This window comes from Rana temporaria, chromosome 7 (genome assembly GCF_905171775.1).
Source record: "Rana temporaria chromosome 7, aRanTem1.1, whole genome shotgun sequence".
Taxonomy (NCBI): domain Eukaryota; kingdom Metazoa; phylum Chordata; class Amphibia; order Anura; family Ranidae; genus Rana; species Rana temporaria.
Window position 1 is genome coordinate 10913895 of NC_053495.1, and position 25567 is coordinate 10939461.

Here is a 25567-nt window from a genome sequence, read left to right on the forward strand (position 1 = left end):
GCTGTGATTGGACATAGCCGATCACATGGTTGAAGAGCCACTGACGTGGCCCTTTACAGAGATCAGGGTCGCGCCGTGTCCTAGCAACGTCCCGGAACGAGAGCGGCAGCGCCTCTTCGTCATTTTGATGGTGGACGGGCGGCAAGTGTTTAAAGTCAATTTAACTAAGCCCTGGTTCACACCAGTGCGGCTTTGAAATCACGCTGTATCAGTGCAATTTGGATCTTGCAAGCTGCCATGAAATTGCCAAAAAGTATCGCAGGAACCGTTTTCGACGTAAAAGCTAATTTGCATACCCGACGCTGGAAAACTATGCGAACTCCACCCATCGGCAACCAAAGTATTGCAGCCTAAGAAACTAAGGCGTACGAAGCCGTAAGCCTGTCGGATCTTAGCCAAATGCCGTCGTATCTTGTTTGTGAATCACAAATTAAGATAGGACGCGGCAAATTTGAAAATACGGCAGAGTATCAGCAGATACTCCGGCATACTTTATTCTGTGAATCTGGCCCAGGACGTGTATATATACAGTGGGCGGTCGTTAAGTGGTTAAAACGATGTTAAAAAATGCAGCATGTTCGAAAAAAAAATTGTCGTTTTTCAGAACCTGAAAAACGATGTGCAGCCCACACACGATCGTTTTAAATGACGGTTTTAAAAAATTACGTTTTCTTCATGCTAAAAAATGATCGTGTGTACGCGGCATGAGTGGTTCAGTCTTAGTAAATCCCCCCCCCCACACAAAATTCCACAACCATCTCTCATAAACATAAGTTGCAGTCTGTCCATACCAGAAATAGAAAGCACAGATGCAAACCGATCCTTTTATCTATACACTGAAAATCTCTGCATGACATAAAAGAAATACAAAGTATCAAAGGGCGAGATCACATCTTCACAAGAAAGGGAAAGTTTTCTCAGCCAATCAGTGCAGGGCGGGGGGGGCATGTGAGCTGTGTGGGCTGAGCCTGGCAGGGCTGTGCTGGGAGCATTACTACAATACTATAGCTGGATCTGTCACTAGCTGCATGCCGGTCTGAGGGGCGACTCCAGAGGACCATGCTGTGCGGGCTTAAGAAGGATTTTCAGTCGGATTTCGGTAAGTGGGGCCCCTTCTCTATTTCTAGGTTACGGCTGGCGGTTTGATCGCACGAGTCGGCGGGCTACAAGAGGAGCGCTCTGATCTGTGGACGGATCCTGCTGGAATATTTTGCTTCCTTTTCCTTTTAGCTTCATAATTTTTTTTTTAAATGCAATTAAAAACTAGCAGGGTAGCCAAAATGTCCCTCCGCTGTCACATAGGTCAGGGGGTTCCTGGCAGAAGGAGAAGCGGGGGGGATTCTTGGATGGGTGACACTTGGTCTTCTGAGTACCGGGGGGGGGGGGGTCCTGGGTTCAGTAACTACCAGAACTTTCATCAATCTGGATTTTTTTTTTACCTTTTTTTTTTTTATTTTATTTTTTATTTTATTTTTTTTACATTTTTATTTATTTTTTTTACATTTTTATTTTTATTAAATTTTTTTACATTTTTTTTTTTTAAATATTATGACTTATTTTTTTTTTAAAAAATTTTGAACATTGGCCCGGATTCAGAAAGCAGTTACGACGGCGTATCTCCAGATACGCCGGCGTAACTCTGAGTGCGGGCCGTCGCATCTCGCGTCTGATTCATAGAATCAGATACGCCTCAATGTTGCCTAGATACGAGCGGCGTAAGTCTCCTACGCCGTCGTATCTTAGGGTGCAATATTTACGCTGACCGCCAGGGGCGCTTCCCTAGAGTTCCGTGTCGAATATGCAAATTAGGTAGATACGCCAATTCAGAAACGCCCGGCGCATTTTTTTACGTCAGGCTTTTTCCGGCGTAAAGTTACCCCTCATAAAGCAGTGTTAATGTTAGGTATGGACGTCGGAAACGAACGAACAGCGTCGTATTTTAAAGTTACCCCTCATAAAGCAGTGTTAATGTTAGGTATGGACGTCGGAAACGAACGAACAGCGTCGTATTTTACGACGTTTGCGTAAGTCGTTCGCAAATAAGGCTGTACGTAAGTTACACGTAGTTCACGTCGAAAGCATTGACAGTTTGCGGCGTAATTTGGAGCATGCGCACTTGGAAACGTTCACGAACGGCGCATGCGCCGTTCGTAAAAAACGTCAAATACGTGGGGTCACAAGTAATTTAAATAAAACACGCCCACATCATCCACATTTGAATTAGGCGGGCTTACGCCGACACATTTACACCACGCCGCCGTAACTTAGGGCGCAAGTTCTTTCTGAATACGGAACTTGCGCCCTAAGTTACGGAGGCGTAATGTATCTGAGATACGTTAAGCCCGCCGATAGATACGAAAATGTACCTGAATCCGGGCCATTCTCTCTGTGTTGGATGGGTTTCGCCTTCCAGAAAATAACAGGTTAACCACATTCCGAACTGGACATGGAGCGTGAATGTAAAGCTGGATACACACTACACAATTTTCTTTAGATTTTTTTTTAACTTTCATCAATCTGGATTTTTTTTTTCTTTTTTAATTTCTTACTTTTTTAATTTTTTTTACATTTTTTTTTTTTTTAATATTGCGATTATTTTTTTTTTTTTTATTCTTTTTTTTTTTCCCGAACATTCTCTCTGTGTTGGATGGGTTTCGCCTTCCAGAAAATAACAGGTTAACCACATTCCAAACTGGACATGGAGCGTGAATGTAAAGCTGGATACACATTACACAATTTTTCTTTAGATTTTTTTTTAACTTTCATCAATCTGGATTTTTTTTCCTTTTTTATTTTATTTTATTTAATTTATTTTTATTTATTTATTTATTTATTTATTTTTTAATATTACGATTTTTTTTTTTTTTGGTTTAGATTTGCCAAAACCATATAATAGGAGATCGAACCTAAACACTTTCAATTTGTATGCAATCAGGCAGGACATTACACTACATGGTTGAAGGGTAAGGCTGGCCATCAGGGGCGGACTGGCCATTGGGACCCCCATGCCGCTAGGGGGCCCCGTCAGGGTTTCCAGGCTCAATAAAACCAGGGAGAATGGGCCATATTCTCAAAGAATTACGCCGGCGTATCAGCAGATACTCCGACGTAAGTCCGAATCTAAGGCCGTCGTATGTTTAAGTGTATTCTCAAACTGAGATGCACTTAAACATGCCTAAGATACGACGGCCAGCACCGTTGTATGTTAGGCTGCAATATCTACGCTGACCGCTAGGTGGCGTTTCCATTGCGGTCAGCGTAGAATATGCAAATGACTAGTTACGCGGATTCACGAACGTACGCTTGCCCGTCGTAGTGATTTTACGATGTTTCCGTAAGAGATACGCGGCGTAAAGATAAACATGCCCCCTAGGTGGCGTACTCAATGTTAAGTATGGCCGTCGTTCCCGCGTCTCAATTTAAAAATTTTACGTCGTTTGCGTAAGTCGTCCGTGAATGGCGCTGGACGCCATTTACGTTAACATCAAAACAAATGACGTCCGTGCGACGTCATTTAGCGCAATGTACGTCGGGTAATTTACCCGACAGAGCATGCGCAGTACGAACGGCGCGGGAGCGCGCCTAATTTAAATGATCCACGCCCCCTACCAGGATCATTTGAATTAGGAGGGCTTGCGCGGGTGGACTTTACGCGACGTCGCCGCAAGTTTACAGGTAAGTGGTTTATGAATCAGCCACTTGCCCGTAAAACTTGCGGCGGAGTAACGTAAAGGAGATACGTTACGCCGGAGATCTACGAGAATCTGGCCCAGTATGTCAAAATCTGTTTTTGTTTTTTTTTACATCTGTCCCTGATATGTCCGAAACCGACATGCTTTTGATGTGAAAATCCTGAGATTTTAGCTGCCCCGCCTCTGCACTGTCTCCTGGCGTATTGGCCATCTGTAAGCCAGAGGGGCCCCATAATCTTCTATTGCCCGGGGGGGCCCTATGAGTTGTCAGTCCGCCCCTGCTGGCCATGCATTATACAATTTTCTTCTATAGATTTCTTTTAGATTTACCAAAACCATATAATACAAGGTCAAATCTAAACGCTTTCAATTTGTATGCAATCAGGCCGGCCCTTGTGCTACACGATTTAAAGGTAAATCTAAAAGAAATTGAATAAGAAAATTGTATGGTGTATGGCCAGCTTAAAGGGGTTGTAAAGGTTCGATTTTTATTTTCTAAATGGGTTCCTTTAACCACTTCCATACCGGGGCACTTACGCACCTTCCTGCCAAAGTCAATTTTCAGCTTTCAGCGCTGTCGCACTTTGACAATTGCGCGGTCGTGCTACACTGTACCCAAATAATGTTTTTATCATTTTGTTCCCACAAATAGGGATTTCTTTTGGTGGTATTTGATCACCTCTGCGATTTATTTTTTATTTTTTGCGCAACCACTAAAAAAAGACAGAAAATTTGGAAAAAAAATATCGTTTTTATTTTTTTCTGTAACAATTTTTTTGTAAATAATTACAATTTCTTCTTTGATTACGGGCACTGATGAGGCGGCACTGATGGTCACTCATAGGCGGCACTGATGGTCACTCATGGGCGGCACTTATGGGTGGCACTGATGGGTACTTATGGGTGGCACAGATGGGCACTGATAGATGGGCACTGGGCATGGATAGGCACTAAGGGGTGGCACTGATGGACACTGAGGGGCATCCCTTGTTGATCCCATATTGTGCCAGTCAGTGCCCATGTTGCCAGTCAGTGCCCATCTGCCCTAGACCATACTTTCTCCATTTTTATTTTTTGCGCAACAACTAAAAAAAGACCGAAAATTTTGAAAAAAAATAACGTTTTTATTTTTTTCTGTTAATTTTTTTTGTAAATAATTTAAGTTTTCTTCTTCGATTACGGGCACTGATGAGGTGGCGCTGATGAGGTGGCACTGATGGTCACTCGTAGGCGGCACCTATGATCACTCATGGGCGGCACTTACGGGTGGCACTGATGGGTACTTATGGGTGGCACAGATGGGCACTAATAGATGGGCACTGGGCATGGATGGGCACTGAGGGGTGGCACTGATGGATACTGAGGGGCATCACTTGTTGATCCCATATTGTGCCAGTCAGTGCCCATTTTGCCAGTCAGTGCCCATCTGCCCTAGACCATACTTTCTCAGCCAAGGGTTGCGTGGATCTCAAGGATACCTCCAGAGGTTGCTATGAGTTCCTTGAACTGCGGCTGATTGACCTCCTATGTGATGGTGCCCGCATAGTTCCAGGACCATCATGACTTGGCACAGTGAATGGCGTGACACCAATCGTCTCTTACCTAACAACTACCCTAGGGGGACATTCTCCTCCCTGGCCCCCGATGTAAGGGCAGTTTTTCCCACTGACCCCCGATGAATTGGTTTTAGCAGAGGCTCCCTGAGACCTGATATTATTTTGAAGGTTTCTCTCGCCTTTTCCAAAAAATGTGCAGTGCTGCAATATACTTTTCAGATGAATAAAATGTACATGATGTGCAATTATTACTTCGTATTTAATAAAAAAGAATGTACACGCTGTGGGAAACTGTGCAAATGAGTTTTTGTAAACATCCAGAACTTGTCCCACAAGAGCCGTAGACACGTTTACTGCTGCTGCGAAATGCGAGTTGATAACTAATTTTTAAAGATGTAAGCTTCAGCGCTCTCGTCTCTGTAGAGCTTTTGGTGCCTAACCATCTGCCGTTTGGTCGCTTTTGTGTGGCCCTCTCACGGTGTCTGAAGTCTGTGTTTTCTCCTGGCCACCGCGCGTGCGCCACAGTCTCCTGGCCACCGGATCCGAGCGGAAGTGGGCGCGGGTACCTGTCAAAACGTGGGGGGAGGACTATAACAGGCGCTCCAGTGCTGGAACGCATCACGGCGACCGCGCAATGGCGTCATCGCCCGGCACCGCGTGCATTCCAGCCTGGAACGCGGAAGTGCGCTGTGGATCAGCACTGGATTCGGCTCACCTGTCTCCTGCCTATAAAGGCATTCAATTTAAATAGAAACACTGTTCTATTATTGTCGGCCGTAGCCGGCCAGGCTACAACGAACTACAGGTACCAGCAATCCTTAAACCCTGTAAACCATGCCACCGTGGATGCCTGCCCGATTAAAGCTATTACAGACTGCCATGTTGGGACACCTTGGCCCAGATTCTCAAAGGGCTTACGACGGCGCAACGCCATTTACGCCGTCGTAAGTCCTAATCTGGGCCGTCGTATCTATGCGACTGATTCTTAGAATCAGTTACGCATAGATATTTATTAGATCCAACAGGCGTAAGGCTCTTACGCTGTCGGATCTTAAATGCAATTTTTTTTTTTTGCCGCTAGGTGTCGCCTCCGTAGTTTTCCCTGTAGAGCAGGGGTCTCAAACTGGCGGCCCTCCAGCTGTTGCAAAACTACAAATCCCATTAAGCATTGCAAGGCTGAAAGTTACAAGCATGATTCTCACAGGCAAAGGCATGATGGGATTTGTAGTTTTGCAACAGCTTGAGACCCCTGCTGTAGAGTATGCAAATTAGCTAGATACGCAAATTCCCAAACGTACGCGCGGTCGACGCAGTGAAGTTACGACGTTTACATTAGGTTTGCGCGGCGTAAAGTTGCCCCTGCTATATGAGGGGCAACCAATGTTAAGTATGGCCGTCGTTCCCGCGTCGAAATTTATAAATTTACGTTGTTTGCGTACGTCGTCCGTGAATGGGGCTGGACGCCATTTACGTTCACGTCGAAACCAATGACGTCCTTGCGACGTCATTTGGAGCAATGCACCCTGGGATATTTTCCAGACTGCGCATGCGCAGTACGTTCGGCGCGCGAACGCGCTTAATTTAAATGCTCCACGCCCCCTACCCGGCTTATTTGAATTAGGCGGGCTTGCGCCGGGTGATTTATGCTATGCCGCCACAACTTTACAGGCAAGTTCTTTGTGAATAAAGCACTTGCCTGTAAAACTTGCGGCGGCGTAACGTAAATGAGATACGTTACGCCCGCAGAGTTTTACGCCCATCTACGAGAATCTGGGCCCTTAAGAATATCTTCTGCCAGGACACCCTACACTACGGAATCCCATGTCTTAAGCCCTGCAAACGGATAAGTACAAATTGTGTTACTTGTAGTGCTTTAAGAAGACCTGCTACACCTATTGCTGTCAAACAATTCCTGTACTTAACGCTGGCTTATTAGCTATCATCTACTGCTTGGGATTGACTGTTGTGTTACTGCTAGTCCGCTGTAGAGTATCTTAAAGGGACATACATACTCAACTTATCTGAGCTATATTTATGCCTCTCTTACGCAACTATTTGTTGCTATTACAAATCCTATTTACTACGTGCTTGACATAAGTTGGTACTTGTTTATGGGCCCATGCCCTAAGTGACTGAACATGTTCGCCTAAACTTTTGTATGCTAAGGGTTGAAGATATTTCATACCTGCGACCTAATGCATTCTTTACGTTAAAGTGATATGTTGTAGAGAACCCCCTAAACTCCTGTTCCCTGATTGGAGTGACGCCTGGGGTCCGATACTGATAGTCGCTTGCCTACAGAACTGCATTGGAATCTTCACGTGTGTGATATAATTTTAAACGCTAAGGTCCGGTCGCATGTTGTAATACGTCCAACCTTGGTAGCTCAACGCCTTTCTTTATGTGAGAGAGATGATGTAGTGAACCCCCAAACTCCTGTTTGTGTGGAGTGACGCCTAGGGTCCAATACTGAATTCTCACATTACAAAGTGCATTGAAATCCTTAAGCCGCAGTTGTGGTTCACCAGAACCGTTACAAGGACGTCTCAGGCCTCGTACACACGACCGAACATGTCCGCTGAAACTGGTCCGTCGGACCAGTTTCAGCAGACATGTTCGGTCGTGTGTAGGGCCGACCGGACAATTTTCCAGCCAACCGGACAGGTTTCCAGCGGACGAATGTTTCTTAGCATGCTAAGAAACATGTCCGCTGGAAGCCTGTCCGCCGGACATGTCCGATGGTCAGTACGACTCATCGGACATGTCCGAGCCCGCGCATGACGTCGAAGTCATTCGACGCATGCGTGGAAGCATTCAACGTCCCCGCGTCATCGTCGTATTCTGTCCACGGGGATTTTGGTTTGATGGTGTGTACAACCATCAGACCAAAATCTGCTAGCAGACATGCATACCTCCCAACTTGTAAGAGTTGGGGGGCGCAGACCAAAGTTGTTGAGGGGGGGGTCCGCGGATCAAAGTTGTTGAGCGGGGGGGGGAATTCTGCGTTGCTGAGAGGGGAGGGAATTCAAAGTTGTTGAGCGGGGGGTAAGAGTTGTTGAGCAGGGGGGGGTCCGCAGAACAAAGTTGTTTAGGGGGGGTCCGCAGATCAAAGTTGTTGAGCGGGGGGGGGGTCCGCGGTTCAAAATTGTTGAGCGGGGGGGTAATTTCGTGGATCTGAGTTTTTGAGCGGGGGGGGTTCTCGCCAATCGCGGGAACGCGGGATTTACCCGAATCGTGGTAATCGCGGGGGGGCCACCGGACATTCCCGCGAAATCCGGGACGGTTGGGAGGCATGGCCATGTCCGACAGGTCCGTGGACCATTTTCACCGTGCAGGTCCGCTCGTCTGTACGAGGCCTTAAAGTGGAACTTCCCCGTTTTGGGTGGATCTCCGCTTTAACGCCCGTGGGGGAGGTAGAGGAGCAGCGATCATGTGATCACTGTGAATAGCTGTCACCTGTCAGAAGCTGTTTCCGCCAGCCACCGATGTCTTCTTGGGACGGAGAACCATCTTTGGAAACGTAATCTTTGTGCTTGGAACGCGCATGGAGCACATAGACCTTGCCCGCCCACCTTGACACCTATGTGGGGTGTTAAAGCCCAGGCTTTTGCCACTGCACATATGTTACTGCGATGTAAAGGGGTTAACCTATCATGTAGACCTCATGCATACTGGGAGATTAGTCTCAGTCTCTGAGGCTCCAGCATTTAGCTGCGGGTGGAAGGTACAGGCTTATCGCCCAGCACCGTTGCCAGCAGCTTGTCATGGACAGTCAGTGCATTGATCGATACTTACGTTTAGTGCATTATGTGCCCAGAGATCAATGCCAAAAACGCAAGCCGTCTGCATTCCAGGCGTTCATCCCTGATCCTGCACTAAAACATGAGTACCAATGGGGGCACCGTCCAGCCGCAGCAGCTGCCAGCCCCTCCAAGCGTTTGACAGGCTTCCAGCAGTTGGGGTGGACGTTGAGCCTGTACCTTCCACCGGGAACCTAAATGCTGGAGCCTCATGCACGGTGTGAATCGGGCCTCATGGTCTTTAAATGATATATCTAATAATACATTTTTTCTTTGCCACCAAGTTAAAGTTTTTCATTAACAGACCGTTTGGCGAGTAGTCGGAGTTACCAATTTTTCGAAGTGTGACACTATAATATATTTTGTACGTGATCGGCGTCTCAATCTTTGCCAGTTCCAGCTGAAGCAGCCCCTAGGGTAACGAAGGTAACGTTTTCTTTAACGGACAGTTTGGCGAGTTGAGTCGGAGATAGCAATTCATATTGCGACACAATCGTGCGCAAAATATAGGATAGTGTCACACTTTGAACAATTGGTAACTCTGACTCAACTCGCCAATTGGCCGTTAACCGCTTGCCGATCGCCGCCAGTAGATATACGTCGGCATAATGGCATGGCTGCGCAAAGCAACGGACGGGTACATTGCTTCGAATTTGCAGCCATACGGGCACACGCGTGCCCCTGCCGCGAGCTCCGTGCCCGCGGGACCCATGGACTCAATGTCTGCTGGTGTCTCGAGATCGTGTCACGGAGCTGCCTGTGTAAACAATGCATTTCCCTGTTCTGCCTTGTGACAGGACACTGATCTACTGCTCCCTGTCATTGGGAGCAGTGATCAATGTTGTGTTACTGGTAGCCCATCCCCCACACGGTTAGAATGACTCCCTAGGACACAGTTAACCCCTTCCTCGCCCTCCTAGTGGTTAACCCCTTCCCTGCCAGTGTCATTTACATAGTAATGGTGCATTTTTATAGCACTGATCGCTGTATAAATGACAATGGTCCCAAAATGGCGTCAAAAGTGTCCGATGTGTCCGCCATAATGTCGCAGTCACGATAAAAATCACAGATCGCTGCCATTACTAGTAAAAAAAAATAATTTATAATAAAAATGCCATAAAACTATCCCCTATTTTGTAGACACTTTAACTTTTGCGCAAACCAATCGATATACGCTTATTGTGTTTTTTTTGTTTTTTTTTTACCAAAAATACAGTATGTAGATATGTAGTATGTAGAATACGTATCGGTCTAAACTGAGAAAAAAATATATATATATTTATTCGGGGATATTTATTATAGCAAAAAGTAAAAAATATTGCTTTTTTTTTTTTTTTTTTATTTTTTTTATTGTCGCTCTCCTTTTTTGTTTATAGCGCAAACAATAAAAACCGCAGAGGTGATCAAATACCACCAAAAGAAAGTTCTATTTGTGGAAAAGAAAGGACGGCAATTTTGTTTGGGTACAACGTTGTGCGACCGCGCAATTGTCAGTTAAAGCAACGCAGTGCCGAATCGCAAAAAGTGCTCAGTTCAGGAAGGGGGGTAAAACTTTACCTTGGGGGGCTTCTTCAGTGGAAACTGGCAGAGGGCCCCAATACCAGGCTAAGGGGTCCGACGTCTGTGGTCATAGACTGCTGATTTCATTGGGCCAGATTCACATAGATTAGCGGATCTTTAGATCCGCGTAATCTATGTGATTTACGATCCGCCGGCGCACTTTTGTGAGGCTAGTGCTGTATTCACAAAGCACTTACCTCGAAACTTGCACCGGCGGATCGTAACTCCCCCGGCGGAATTCAAATTCCGTGGCTAGGGGGAGTGTAGTATTTAAATCAGGCGCGTCCCCGCGCCGATTTAAATGCGCATGCGCCGCCGGCTAAATTTCCCGGCGTGCATTGCTCACACTGACGTCGCTAGGACGTCCGTGGTTTCGGCATGAGCGTAACTTGCGTCGGGAAGAATTCTGAATCGGCGTACCCAAACGACGTTAAAATTTAAAACTCGGCGCGGGAACGACGGCCATACTAAACATAGGATATGCCGCAGTTACCCCTGCCATAGCAGGGGTAACTATCCGCCGGAAAAAGCCGAACGCAAACAACGTGAAAAAAAAGCGACGGGCGGGCATTCGTTACTGAATCGGCGGTTCTCCTCATTTGCATATCCGATGCGTAAAAAACCAAGGCGACACCTAGCGGCCGGCGGGAGATTGCAGCCTAAGATCCGATGGTGTAAGTCACTTACACCAGTCGGATCTAAGCGAAACTGATTCTATGAATCAGTCGCATAGATCCGACCGTCGGATCTCAGAGATACGACGGCATATCAGGAGATACGCCGTCGTATCTCTTTCTGAATCTGCCCCACTGTGTTTCCATTTGAAGTATTTTCCCCGGTCTGTCTTTGTTATGGCGCCCTTGTATCAGTTCTCACCATGTTTCGGAATGACTGTTCTGTTTTATGTGCATTGTTATACCGCTCATAATAATATATTGTCTGTTTCTTGTATTATTCGAGATGGTGGCGGATTTCAGTAATTCAGTTGTAATAGTCAGTGATCCGTGTAAGGAGCATTGTGAAAGATGATTTTCAGAAAGTAAACTATTTAACTGTGAAATATTACCGAGGCTTGAAAAGTCGGGTAACGCTGTGTAGTGAAAATATACACTATATTACCAAAAGTATTGGGACGTCTGCCTTTACACGCACATGAACTTTTTAAAGTGGTTGTAAACCTGATGTAAAAGGAAAAAAAAAACCTGCAAGACAAAAGCATAATGAGCTAGTATGCGGCGACATCTCTCCCGGGGGTTACTTCCAGGTATCGCGGCTCCGGCGCTGTGATAAGCTGGAGCCGCGATGACATCAGTCCCGGGAGCCGCCGGTAACGGCACACGGACTGAAGCAACGGCACATAGGTGCCATTGCTTCAGTTTGCTTTAGTGCGCATGTGCCGATGACATCAGCACAAAAGCAGAGGTCCGCCAAATTTATTTATATTTATTCATATATACTGCAGCTACTGACTTTTAAAATAAGGACACTTACCTGTCCAGGGCACCTGCGATGTCGGCACCCACAGCCAATCCGTGTCTCTTTTCTCGGTTGCTCTCGTCGCTATCTTCGGTAAGGGAACCAGGAAGTGAAGCCTTGCGGCTTCACTTCCTGGTTCCCTACTGCGAATGCGCGACTCGCGCTGTGCGTTCCCACTGGTCCCTGCTTTCTTCTGTCCCAGAAGAGACAGCGGGGGGGGGTTTAGAAGGCGCCGGAAGGGGCATAGATACCCGCGGGTAGCTCGAGTATCTATGCCTAGATGTGGGAGAAGAATGCTTGTATTAGACAGGTGGCTGGAAAAGCGGAAGTTCCATTTTTGGGTGAAACTCCACTTTACAAAGGGGTTGTAAAGGAATTTTTCTTCCCTAAATATCTTCCTTTACCTTAGTGCAGTCCTCCTTCACTTACCTCATCCTTCCATTTTGCTTTTAAATGTCCTTATTTCTTCTGAGAAATCCTCACTCCCTGTTCTTTTGTCTGTAACTCTGTCCCTGGTGTGGAGAAAGCCTCTTGAGGGGGGAGGGGGCGAGCAGGAGTGTCAGGTAAGGAAAAGGAAGCTATTTAGGGAATTTTTTTTTTTACCTTTACAACCCCTTTAAGCGTCATACACACAAGTGGATTTCCATTAGACAAATCCATGGATTTTTGTATGAAGGGCGTTGGCCGCATACAGACGGCAGAACTTTCTTAGCAAACCTTCACAAAACGACGCGTTTTTTTCTGCTCTTTAGCGCTACCCTTAGGGCAACTTCTGCTAATGTTGTCTTATGGTTAGCGTTGGTTCGGAGCATGCGTGTTTGTACTTTGGATTTTAGTCCGACGGTCTAGTGTACACATGATTGGATAATTTTTAAAGACAGATTTGTTGTCGGACAATTTGAGAGCATGCAATCCCACATTTGTTGTCGGAAATTCCAACAATTGTCCGATGGAGCGTACAAACGGTCGGATCCGACAAAAAACCTTCCATTACACAATTGTCGGAATATCCGATCGTGTGTACGGGCTTTTAGACTGACCACCCCATGCAAAGCAGTAAAGTTGTGTGTGTGTGTGTCTGTGTGTGTGTGTGTGTGTGTGTGTGTCTGTGTGTGTGTGTGTGTCTGTGTGTGTGTGTGTGTGTGTCTGTGTGTGTGTCTGTGTGTGTGTGTGTGTGTGTGTGTGTGTGTGTGTGTGTCTGTGTGTGTGTCTGTGTGTGTCTGTGTGTGTGTGTGTGTGTGTGTGTGTGTGTTTTTTTGCCAGGATCTGAGCTTTAGAATTTCAATCCGATATAAAAATGTTGGCCAAGTAATTGACCCCCGGGGCAAACTGCACATGATCTAAAAATATCTGCAGCTAACCCATGATGCATCTTTAGTTTTTCCCAAGATATTCTGCCTTGAGGTGTGTCCGGGAAGACCTGCATATGCTCAGAGCTGAAATAATATCTAAAAGAAAGAAAAAAAAAAGGATACTAACATATTGCGTTCTTTGCTGTGCCTGAAACCAACAACGCAGTGTGGGGTCGTTGTATTGAGGGGCTGTGCATTGCATTGTGGGATGCTTGGGGGCATCTCCCGGTGCAGACAAGCAACATTTTCATTCTCTAGTACAGTAAAAACTTGGGTTTGCGAGTACAATCCATTCCAGAAACATTAGGGGTGCAACGAATCATCATTGATCCGTGATCCGAACGGGCCGCCGCGTTCGGATCGGCACACCACGCGATCCGCGGATTGCGGCCATAGCTAGGCCGAAGCCGCGGCCTTTCCTAGGTACACGCGGCGGCGGCCTAGGTGAGATGTGGAGAGATGTGTACATTACAGGGGGGAGATGTGTACATTACAGGGGGAGATGTGTACAGGGGGGAGATGTGTACAGGGGGGAGATGTGTACAGGGGGGGGGGGGGGAGATGTGTACAGGGGGGGAGATGTGTACTACATTACAGGGGGGAGATGTGTACAGGGGGGGGTGGGGGAGATGTGTACAGGGGGGGAGATGTGTACTACATTACAGGGGGGAGATGTGTACAGGGGGGGGGTGGGGGAGATGTGTACAGGGGGGGAGATGTGTACTACATTACAGGGGGGAGCTGTGTACAGGGGGGGGTGGGGGAGATGTGTACAGGGGGGGAGATGTGTACTACATTACAGGGGGGAGATGTGTACAGGGGGGATGTGTACAGGGGGGGGGGAGATGTGTACAGGGGGGGAGATGTGTACTACATTACAGGGGGGAGATGTGTACAGGGGGGGATGTGTACAGGGGGGGGGAGATGTGTACAGGGGGGGAGATGTGTACATTACAGGGAGGAGATGTGTACATTACAGTGGGAGGAGATGATGTGGACATTACAGAGGGGGAGATGACGTGGACATTACAGTGGGAGGGGATGACGTGGACATTACAGTGGGAGGGGATGACGCGGACATTACAGTGAGGGAGATGACGCGGACATTACAGTGGGAGGGGATGACGTGGACATTACAGTGGGAGGGGATGACGCGGACATTACAGTGAGGGAGATGACGTGGACATTACAGTGGGGGGAAATGACGCGGACATTACAGTGGGGGAGATGACGCGGACATTACAGTGGGAGGAGATGGCGTGGACATTACAGTGGGGGAGATGACGTGGACATTACAGTGGGGGGAGATGGCGTGGACATTACAGTGGGGGGAGATGGCGTGGACATTACAGTGGGGGGAAATGACGCGGACATTACAGTGGGAGGGGATGACGCGGACATTACAGTGGGAGGGGATGACGCGGACATTACAGTGGGAGGGGATGACGTGGACATTACAGTGGGGGAGATAACGTGGACATTACAGTGAGGGAGATGACGTGGACATTACAGTGGGGGAGATGACGTGGACATTACAGTGGGGGAGATGACGTGGACATTACAGTGGGGGAGATGACGTGGATATTACAGTGGGGGAGATGACGTGGACACTACAGTGGGAGGGGATGACGTGGACACTACAGTGGGGGAGACGACGTGGACATTAGTGGGGGAGATGATGTGGACATTACAGTGGACAGAAGTGGACATTACAGTGGGGACTATATATGGTGGTGATCCGAAAAATGATCCGATCCGTGACTCTGATCCGAGGAACGTTTCAAACCGTAAGTTTTTTGATCCGTTGCACCCCTAAAAAACATGCTTGTAATCCAAAGCACTTGTATATCAAAGCATTTTTTTTACAGGGTATAAAAGAGAAGAGAGGCGCCTCTAAGTGTAGCAATAAGTTGCTAAATGTTGTTCCTTCATTAAATGTAACCATATTGTTACACTTAGAGGCTCCTCTCTTCTCTTTTATACTCGGTTGTGACATGACGCTACTCTTATATCAAGACATCGCTTGTATATCGAGGCAAAATGTATTAAAAAATGTTGCTTGTCTTGCAAAACGCTCTCAAACCAAGTTACTCTCGAACCAAGGTTTTACTGTATTGCTATGTTATGCAGGATTGACTCGGGATGTTCTCACTTTAATAATTTTTTTTTTTTTTTTTTACGCACATCTGGCAGATGATTGGGTGTAAAGACAATGGGTGTTCCCCTGGAAAATAAGGGCCAGATTCACAAAAGCGATACGATGGCGTATCTCCTGATACTCCGTCGTATCTCTGTTTCTATCTATGCGGCTGATTCATAGAATCAGTTACGCATAGATATCCATAAGATCCGACAGGTGTAATTGTTTTACACTGTCGGATCTTAGGATGCAGTACCCGCGGCCGCCGCTGGGGGGAGTTCGCGTCGTAAACCAGCGTCGGGTATGCAAATTAGGAGTTACGGCGATTCCCGACGGATTTTCGCGTTCGCTACGTCGACGCTAGTCTAGTTTCCCGTCGCAAAGTTAGTCGTTTTTTTTTTGGTGCCTTAACTTTACGCAGCAATCGTATTGCTGTTTAAAGTATGGCCGTCGTTCCCGCGTTGAAGCTTAAAAAATAACGTTTGCGTAAGCCGTCCGGGAATACGGAATTACGCTACGCGCGTCGCCGTTCGAAAAAATGACGTCACGGCGCGCAAAGCACGACGGGAATTACGGAACGGAGCATGCGTAGTAGGTCCGGCGCGGGAGCGCGCCTAATTTAAATGGCACACGCCCATTTGAATAGGCCCGCCTTGCGCCGGAGGCCGCCGGCGTAGGTTTTCATCGCAAGTGCTTGGTGAATTAGACACTTGCAATGAAAAATTGCGGCGATGTAACGTATCTACGATACGTTACGCCGCGGCAGTTCTACGTGAATCTGGCCCTAAGTTCTTAAAATAGAACACATAATTTTTTCTTGTCATTTCTAGAGGCCGTACCATTGGAAGGGCTGCGACATTCTGCACCAGCCTGGAGAGCGGCGTGTCTGACATAGATAGGCTGCGTCTCAACAGCAGATTGTCCCTGGAAACTGTTTTTTTTTTTTTTACAGAATGGATGAATTAGAAAACAAGTCCTGTACTGTATAAATTATTTGTCATCTTGGTACAGATTTCAGAATATAACATGGCGGTGTGACGCCGTGTTCAGCATATTGCATGTAAACTCGGGAATGTTTCAATTTTATCATCATTATCTGAACATAATTCTGGGGACGGGGAATCTCTGGTGGAAAGTAAAACAAGTGATTGATTATACTCGGTGTTGTATGTGAAATCATCTGTAGAGTACTAGTGCCATGGGCAATGTATTCATTTTAGGATGATGTACCCCCCGATGGCAGGGCTGGACTGGGACAAAAATGTGGCCCTGGACTTCATCCAGACTGGCCCACTTTGACAGGTCCCTCCCATGGCGGCCGGACAACTAAATTAGGGGGTGCACGAGTTTAGTCAGGCCTATGGCAGCACAAAACCTAAATACACTACGGAGTATGGGACCCCCTGCTTTAGAAGAAGATCCAAAGATAAGGACACAGTGGTGGTTCGTCTATAGAGGGCCCTGGAGCGCTGCCCCCTCTGGCTCCGCAGCGCCACTGAAATAACATACATTAATGCATTGCATGAATGTATGTTCTTGTTGCCAGCTGCCGCTGGTCTATTCAGATGGCCAGAACTTGAGCGCCGACCACCTGAATAACGGCAGCTGGTTGGCTGTGCGGAAGTGCCTATCAGAGCCAGCGGCTCTTATAGGCTTTCCGAGTACAGCCCTCGTCTCCCAGAAGCTTATCTTTGGAACGTACTGGGGGGTGCGTTCCTTGGATAAGACTGACGGCCGTCTCAGCCAATCAGGTTCACCGATTCTGGTTATCGGTAACCTGATTGGCTGAAGCATCACCAAGGCGGGAGAAGACATCGAGGGACGTGGAAGGAGAAAGGTAAGTGCATTTTACAGGGCACAGCGACAACAGTGGGCACAGTGGCGACAATGGGCACAGTGGCGACAATTAAAGGGCACAGTGACATGCACAGTGGCAACAATGGGCACAGTGGCGACAATTAAAGGGCACAGTGGTGACAATTGGCACAGTGGCGACAATTGAGGGACACAGTGGCTGCGTTTGATGGCATGGCACAGTGGTGACAATTGATGGCACAGTGGCTGTGTTTGATGGCGTGGCACAGTGGCTGCGTTTGATGGCATGGCACAGTGGTGCGAATTGATGGCATGGCACAGTGACTGCATTTGATGGCATGGCACAGTGGTGACAATTGATAGCACAGTGGCTGCGTTTGATGGCATGGCACAGTGGTGACAATTGATGCCACAGTGGCTGCATTTGATGGGCACAGTGAGGCTGCAATTTTTTTCTTTTTTTTCGTTTGAGCACCGTTAGGACAGAATTGTATCCAGCAGGGTACCCGGGTGCAGAGGGTGAATGCCAGGAAGAAGTGGGCTGTATAGAAGTTTTGTGCGCCCTGCATTTGTTGAAATGTAAAATTCATTATTGGAGAGCGGTTTTACCTTTAATTCAGGAGGGTCGATGACCCCTGTAACTCTAAAAATCACTGCAATTAATTACTGAAATATTTTTAGCACACAATTAATAATATAGATTTCATCTCAGTGCAAAAACCGAAGGAAGGCAACTAGAACAAATCTATTCAATAACTTTCCACCAGACTCTGATTAGAGACAGAGAGCAGACTGGGGCTGATGGATGCCCGGGGGGGGGGGGGACCTTGGCATTGGTAGATACTATAAACATACACGTAATGTACAGAGCTTGGTGTAGGAGTGAACTGCAGAGGGGTCCCAATACATTCATACAGGGAAGCTTCTACCCAAAGGTCAGGAATGTCTATACATAAAACTGGTCTACAAGAGTGAAAGCTTCTCTCTGTTTATAGAACTCCCTTCTAAGTTTACATAAAGCAGAATCCCATTACCCCAAAAAACCCACATAAGGAATTCTGTATCATTCATCATATAACCTCTGCAAAGTATATAGAGCCACCAGTATCGGCCTCCTTAGCAATGGGTTATCTCAGTCAGAGACTCCATTAGAACCTTCATTTCTAGAGCTCCATCATATTCCTCCGCGCCTTACAGAAGATCGAAAACACACTCACTAAAATCTCATATCAATGTAACTTCAAGGATCGTTTTCTTTAAATCTTCAGCTTTCATGAAAAAGTTCCCGGTGATCCCGCAGAGAGGTTCAGCCACTTTATGTTATCAGGCATGTACTGTCCATCGGGAGTTTCCCGGTGGGCTGATGGCTCAGTGGGCCGATCGGGTACAGTCTTGGCACCGCGCCTCTCTGACAGTGAGTGATCACGATTCCACTCCTGTCAGGAGGCTGGTGATGGGGACACTCTGATGTAAGGAGGCTGGTGATGGGGACACTCTGATGTAAGGAGGCTGGTGATGGGGACACTCTGATGTAAGGAGGCTGGTGATGGGCACACTCTGATGTAAGGAGGCTGGTGATGGGGACAATCTGATGTAAGGAGGCTGGTGATGGGGACACTCTGATGTCAGGAGGCAGGTGATGGGGACACTCTGATGTAAGGAGGCTGGTGATGGGGACACTCTGATGTAAGGAGGCTGGTGATGGGGACACTCTGATGTAAGGAGGCTGGTGATGGGGACACTCTGATGTAAGGAGGCTGGTGATGGGGACACTCTGATGTAAGGAGGCTGGTGATGGGGAGACTCTGATGTAAGGAGGCTGGTGATGGGGACACTCTGATGTAAGGAGGCTGGTGATGGGGACACTCTGATGTAAGGAGGCTGGTGATGGGGACACTCTGATGTAAGGAGGCTGGTGATGGGGGAGACTCTGATGTAAGGAGGCTGGTGATGGGGAGACTCTGATGTAAGGAGGCTGGTGATGGGGAGACTCTGATGTAAGGAGGCTGGTGATGGGGACACTCTGATGTAAGGAGGCTGGTGATGGGGACACTCTGATGTAAGGAGGCTGGTGATGGGGACACTCTGATGTAAGGAGGCTGGTGATGGGGACACTTTAATGTAAGTGGGCTGCTGAAGGGCGCGCTCAAAATTTAAGTGGTCTGCTGATGGGGATACTCAAAATGCAATGGTATGGAGACAAGTGGGGGCCATCTTCCCCTCACTTGTCTCCATACGAAGCCAGGGAAAGGACCCGATCGCCTCCGGCTACCGAAGGCTCCGGTAAGTGGCAAAGGTCACCGGAGAGAGGCGGGAGGGGGGGTCCCTCTCCTGCCGCCGATAAGTGATTCGTGGCGAAACGGACCGCCCGCTGAAGAACGGGATACTAGGGTTATGGTAGCTAGCTGCTGCCATAACGATATCCCTCTTCAAAGTGCCAACGTACATCGGCGTGAGCCGGTCTGGAAGTAGACGCGTTTTGAATGGGAGAAACACACCAGAGAGGCAATTACTAAGGCCCAGATTCACATAGAGCGGGCGCACATTACGCCGCCGTAACGCAAACAATGTACGCTACGCCAACGCAGCGCAGAGAGGCAAGCATGGAATTCACCAAGCCAGTGCTCCCTACGCTGCCCTGGGTTTCGAAGACGTACGCCGGCGTAGGTGGAAGTGGGCGTGAGCCATGCAAATGAGATGTGACCCCATGCAAATGATGGGCCGAGCGCCAGACAGATACGTATCACGAACTGCGCATGCGCCGAGACGTGGACGCATCCCCCTACGCATGCTCACAAGCACTTCGGAAAAAACTGCCTAAACTACGCCGGATCACTGCGTACGGCGTGAACGTAACCTATGCCCAGCCAGACCCGACCAACGTAAAATACGCTGGCTTGTGTTCCTTGGTGCAGACCTTTTGTATGTCTGCTGCTGGGTTACACCTCCTTTATGGGGAATAACTTTACGCCGGACGTAGAACTTGCGCGCACTGCGTCGGGCGCACGTATGTTCGTGAATCGCCATATTTCACTCATTTACATATTTGAATGCCCCCGGCGGATCTGATCATGGACAGGCTCCATGGCTTTAATCCTGGAGGTTTATCCAACTTGAACTTATTATGGGAATGTTGTTGACATGGTCATGTACTTTCCTTGTGTATGAATGAGGAGAGCTAGTCTACAGTTAGACCCCTATCAAGCCACATTTTTGGTGTCTTTGATTTGACCATACTAGGGTTCCATGTAGAACCCTCTAAGAATAACCAGAACTGGACTACAGTTGGGTCCTTCCCAGGCCACTTTTATGGTGCCTTTTTTAATTTGATCATAAAGGGGTTCCAAGTAGAACCCTCTAAGAATAACCAGAACTTGACTACAGTTGGGTCACTCCAGGGCCACTGTTATGGTGCCTTTTGATTTGATCATAAAGGGGTTCCAAGTAGAACCCTCTAAGAATAACCAGAACTGGACTACAGTTGGGTCGCTCCTGGGCCACTTTTATGGTGCCTTTTGATTTGATCATAAAGGGGTTCCAAGTAGAACCCTCTAAGAATAACCAGAACTGGACTACAGTTGGGTCACTCCAGGGCCACTTTTATGGTTCCTTTTGATTTGATCATAAAGGGGTTCCAAGTAGAACCCTCTAAGAATAACCAGAACTGGACTACAGTTGGGTCCCTCCCAGTCCACTTTTATGGTGCCTTTTGATTTGATCATAAAGGGGTTCCAAGTAGAACCCTCTAAGAATAACCAGAACTGGACTACAGTTGGGTCACTCCAGGGCCACTTTTATGGTGCCTTTTGATTTGATCATAAAGGGGTTCCAAGTAGAACCCTCTAAGAATAACCAGAACTGGACTACAGTTGGGTCACTCCTGGGCCACTTTTATGGTGCCTTTGATTTGATCATACAGGGGAACCAAGTTTCGAGTACCTCTCACTCATATTGGCAGAACTGGGCTACAATTGGGCCCCTTCTCAGGAACAGTTCAACCATTTTTCTTCAGGTGGAGAGCTACAGACACCTCCAACTTATCTGGGAAAGCAAAACTGGCTGGGTAAGTTTTATTTAGCCGGCCCAATTGCTGTTGCTCCCAATGAACCTGCCAGTGGTGTCTTCAAGGTGCCCCATAGACATTAGTTTGTTACATGACCAGAAAGAAGGCTTTTATCCAACATCCATGGGCATCTTTACACGAATAAATGTTAAGCCAATCTTTGTTGAACGTAAGTCTAATCTTCTTCGTACGTAGGCCACCCATACCCTTGTGCAGTTTGTGAATATTTTCTTGTGTCGTACATCTTTGAAGACCCTTTCTTTGACTTTTCCTCTCCATCGAACAGAGCAAACTGACAACCTTTTAAACTCTCCGCAGAGAAAACCATTATAAGAGGCAAAGGGTTAAGGTTTAATGGGCAATTAGACCAACGCTGATTGATGCCAGCAGCTTAGGTTGCTATGCAAACCTTTATTAGCGCGGTCTTCCCGCCGATTATCTGTAGTACAGCGCGCAGTGTCAAGACCTTGGCCTGATATCCCTGTCACGACAAGCAAGATGTTTGAGCAACTTTAATTGCAGTGCTGCAGAGGGCGGAACAAATGTAAATGTCGATTTTTAACAGAATTGGATCTTTGTAGTCTTTATGCCCTGCAATAAGAAGTCGGCTGTGCAAAGTCTTCTAAGCTGAACTCAAGGCAAACCGCTAAACTTGCAATTAGAAATACTAATCTGGTTACTGTATCTTTACAACCAGACAGCACAGGCAGGCAGGGCCGCCATCAGGGGGGTACAGGCAGTACACCTGTAGGGGCCTGGATGGCAACCCCCTTATTTTTATTTATTTTTTATTTTTTTGTAAGGGGCCCTGAGGTCCCCATGGCCCCGGATGGCAACCCCCCCCCCCCCCCAATTTTTTTTCTTTTTATAAAAACCCCACCCCCCCCCCCCCCCCCCCCCCCCTGTTGCATTGCTGTTAAGTGGTAGTGCTAATACCCCACACCCTTGCATTGCTGGTCAGTGGCAGTGCCGTTAACCCACCCCCTTTATGATCAGTGGCAGTGCCGTTAACCCACCCCCTTTATGATCAGTGGCAGTGCCGTTAACCCACCCCCTTTATGATCAGTGGCAGTGCCGTTAACCCACCCCCTTCATGATCAGTGGCAGTGCCGTTAACCCATCCCCTTTATGATCAGTGGCAGTGCCGTTATCCCACCCCCTTTATGATCAGTGGCAGTGCCGTTAACCCACCCCCTTCATGATCAGTGGCAGTGCCGTTAACCCACCCCCTTCATGATCAGTGGCAGTGCCGGTAACCCACCCCCTTCATGATCAGTGGCAGTGCCGGTAACCCACCCCCTTCATGATCAGTGGCAGTGCCGTTAACCCACCCCCTTTATGATCAGTGGCAGTGCCGTTAGCCCACCCCCTTCATGATCAGTGGCAGTGCTGTTAACCCACCCCCTTCATGATCAGTGGCAGTGTCGTTAACCCACCCCCTTTATGATCAGTGGCAGTGCCAATAACCTGCTCACTTCATGATCAGTGGCAGTGCCGTTAACCCGCCCCCTTCATGATCAGTGGCAGTGCCGTTAACCCGCCCCCTTCATGATCAGTGGCAGTGCCATTAACCTGCCCACTTCATGGTCAGTGGCAGTGCTGTTAACCCACCCCCCTTCATGATCAGTGGCAGTGCCATTAACCCGCCCCCTTCATGATTAGTGGCAGGCTCCTCGCCTTGAGGGGTCAGTGACAATGCTGTTACCCCCCCACCTTGCATCGCTGGTCAGCGGCAGTGCTGTTAACCCCCCACCTTGCATTAATGGACAATGGTCACTGTCAGTGTTGTTAATTTTTCCCCTGCTTTGCTGGTGGCACTATTGCTATTGTTAACACCAATCTCCATTGCTGGTCCGTGGCAATACTGTTAACAGCACCCCCTTTGCATTTGTGGTCAGTGCTTACCTGATTATTCGCTCTCATACTACAAACTTGCTCTCCACCACCTGCCAGGACTATAGTCAGTTGGAGATCACTCTGCCAATACTACAGGTATTTTTTTAATTGCTGGGTGCTAAAACAAAGAGAGTGTTACCAGCACCTGACATCCTGCTGCTGCCACTCTGACCCAACCTAGGACACGGCGGGCCACACACACTCAGAACTGGAGGGCCGAATGTTGAGCATCAGGGTTTGGGGGTCCTGTCACACCACTGGCATTAGTTGCATGCATTTCCCCCTCGTTGGCTGGATGAGCAAAGTCGTCGCTGGCGAGTGACAGTCTGCATCGTTTCCCATTCAGGCCATTTCCGCTCTGCGACTAGAGCACTGCGCCTTTTTATAAATCTTTTATGCTCTTCACTTCTCTTGCCTGTGCAAGTCTATCAGCTCTTAAGTAGGTAGTGGGATAATCTCGCCCTCTAAGCAGCAATTTAAGATTTGCATATATTGGTGTTGGAAATATATAATGTCCTGGATTTAACCAGCTGCTAAAAATGTACTATTTCTGTTTTCACTTGTATGACTCATCCCCATATATTTATTACGCTCTTTATGTCTTTTGGGTTTACATTTTTTTTTTTCTCCTGCCACTGAAATTGCTTTCTGTGGGACTGATTAACAGTGAAGTTTGTAATATAGTATGTTTGGGTAATCTGTGTCCAGCATGCCTTCCAGTCCACACATGAAATATATCAAAACAGTATTTTCGCCCAAAAAATACACTAAAATAATTAGTAGCAGGCACAAACATAATAGAGAATCAGTGGGAATTAGCCCTTTTTTTTAAAATAATGTTTTTTACAATCTTTAAACATTCTTTTAATAATTTTTTTTTTACAATTTTTTTTTTTCAATTATATATATATATATATATATTTACGAAACAGGTAGGCTTGCAGCATAGGCTGCCCACGTGTCCTGGATTGCCCGGGACTGTACCGCAATTGACATGTCTGTCCCGGGTCCCTTCATTCTGGGACAATACAATATCCCGGAATGAAATAGAGGACACAGTCACCCCCCTACTAACTAATAACTACATTTCCGGAACTGGTTGCTAAGGCCAGGGCTGCCTGGCGTCTTGCAACCAGTGACAATTTACTCTCAGACGGTGAGACCGGGAGCGAGGCCTGCGCCTAGTGCAGCACTGCTGTCCCCACCCACCTCGGCACTTCCTCCGACACCCAGCGGCAAGCAGCAGGGTCTTCCAGAGCCAGCGGCTCTGATAGGCTTTCCAAGTACAGCCCTCGTCTCCTGGATGTCTTATCCAGGCAACGTACGGGGTGCGTTCCTTGGATAAGACTGACGGCCGTCTCAGCCAATCAGGTTCGCCGATTCTGGTTATCGGTAACCTGATTGGCTGAAGCGTCTCCAAGGCGGGAGAAGACATCGAGGGACGTCGAAGGATTAAGGTAAGTGCATTTTACAGGGCACAGCGGCGACAAAGGGCACAGTGGCATCAATGGGCACAGTGGCATCAATGGGCACAGTGGCATCAATGGGCACAGTGGCGACAATGGGCACAGTGGCATCAATGGGCACAGTGGCATCAATGGGCACAGTGGCATCAATGGGCACAGTGGCGACAATTAAAGTGGTGGTTCCCCTAAAAATAAAATTTTAACATTGCTTTTCCCAAATAAATTACGATTAGAATCGGCCGGTTTTATTAAAAAAAAAGGTTCATACATACCGTTTGTTATTTTCGTTCCCACCGCCACTTCCGGGTACGATGCTGGCGGTGGGCGTTCCTAATTGATGGACAGGCATCCGACCGACGCATACATCGCGTCACGAGATGCCGAAAGAAGCCGAACGTCGGTGCGGCTCTATACGGCGCATGCGCACCGACGTTCGGCTTCTTTCGGCATCTCGTGACGCGATGTATGCGTCGGTCGGGTGCCTGTCCATCAATTAGGAACGCCCACCGCCAGCATCGTACCCGGAAGTGGCGGTGGGAACGAAAATAACAAACCGTATGTACGAACCTTTTTTTTTTAATAAAACTGGCCGATTCTAATCGTAATTTATTTGGGAAAAGCAATGTTAAAATTTTATTTTTAGGGGAACCACCGCTTTAAAGGTCAAAGTGGTGACAATTGGCACAGTGTCGACAATTGAGGGGCACAGTGGCTGCGTTTGGAATGGCACAGTGGTGACAATTGATGGCAC

At 47.6% G+C, this 25567-nt stretch overlaps 1 protein-coding gene across 1 annotated transcript in view; it reads left to right on the forward strand.

Annotated features, from left to right (window-relative positions):
- The first annotated feature begins 1026 nt into the window (after nucleotides 1-1026).
- Nucleotides 1027-25567, forward strand: part of GRIP2 (glutamate receptor interacting protein 2) — a 108515-nt gene continuing 83974 nt past the window's right edge. The window contains exon 1 of the mRNA XM_040358877.1: nucleotides 1027-1099. Within this exon, the coding sequence (XP_040214811.1) occupies nucleotides 1060-1099 (40 nt within the window). The 5' untranslated portion in view covers nucleotides 1027-1059. The remainder of the gene's footprint in view (nucleotides 1100-25567) is intronic.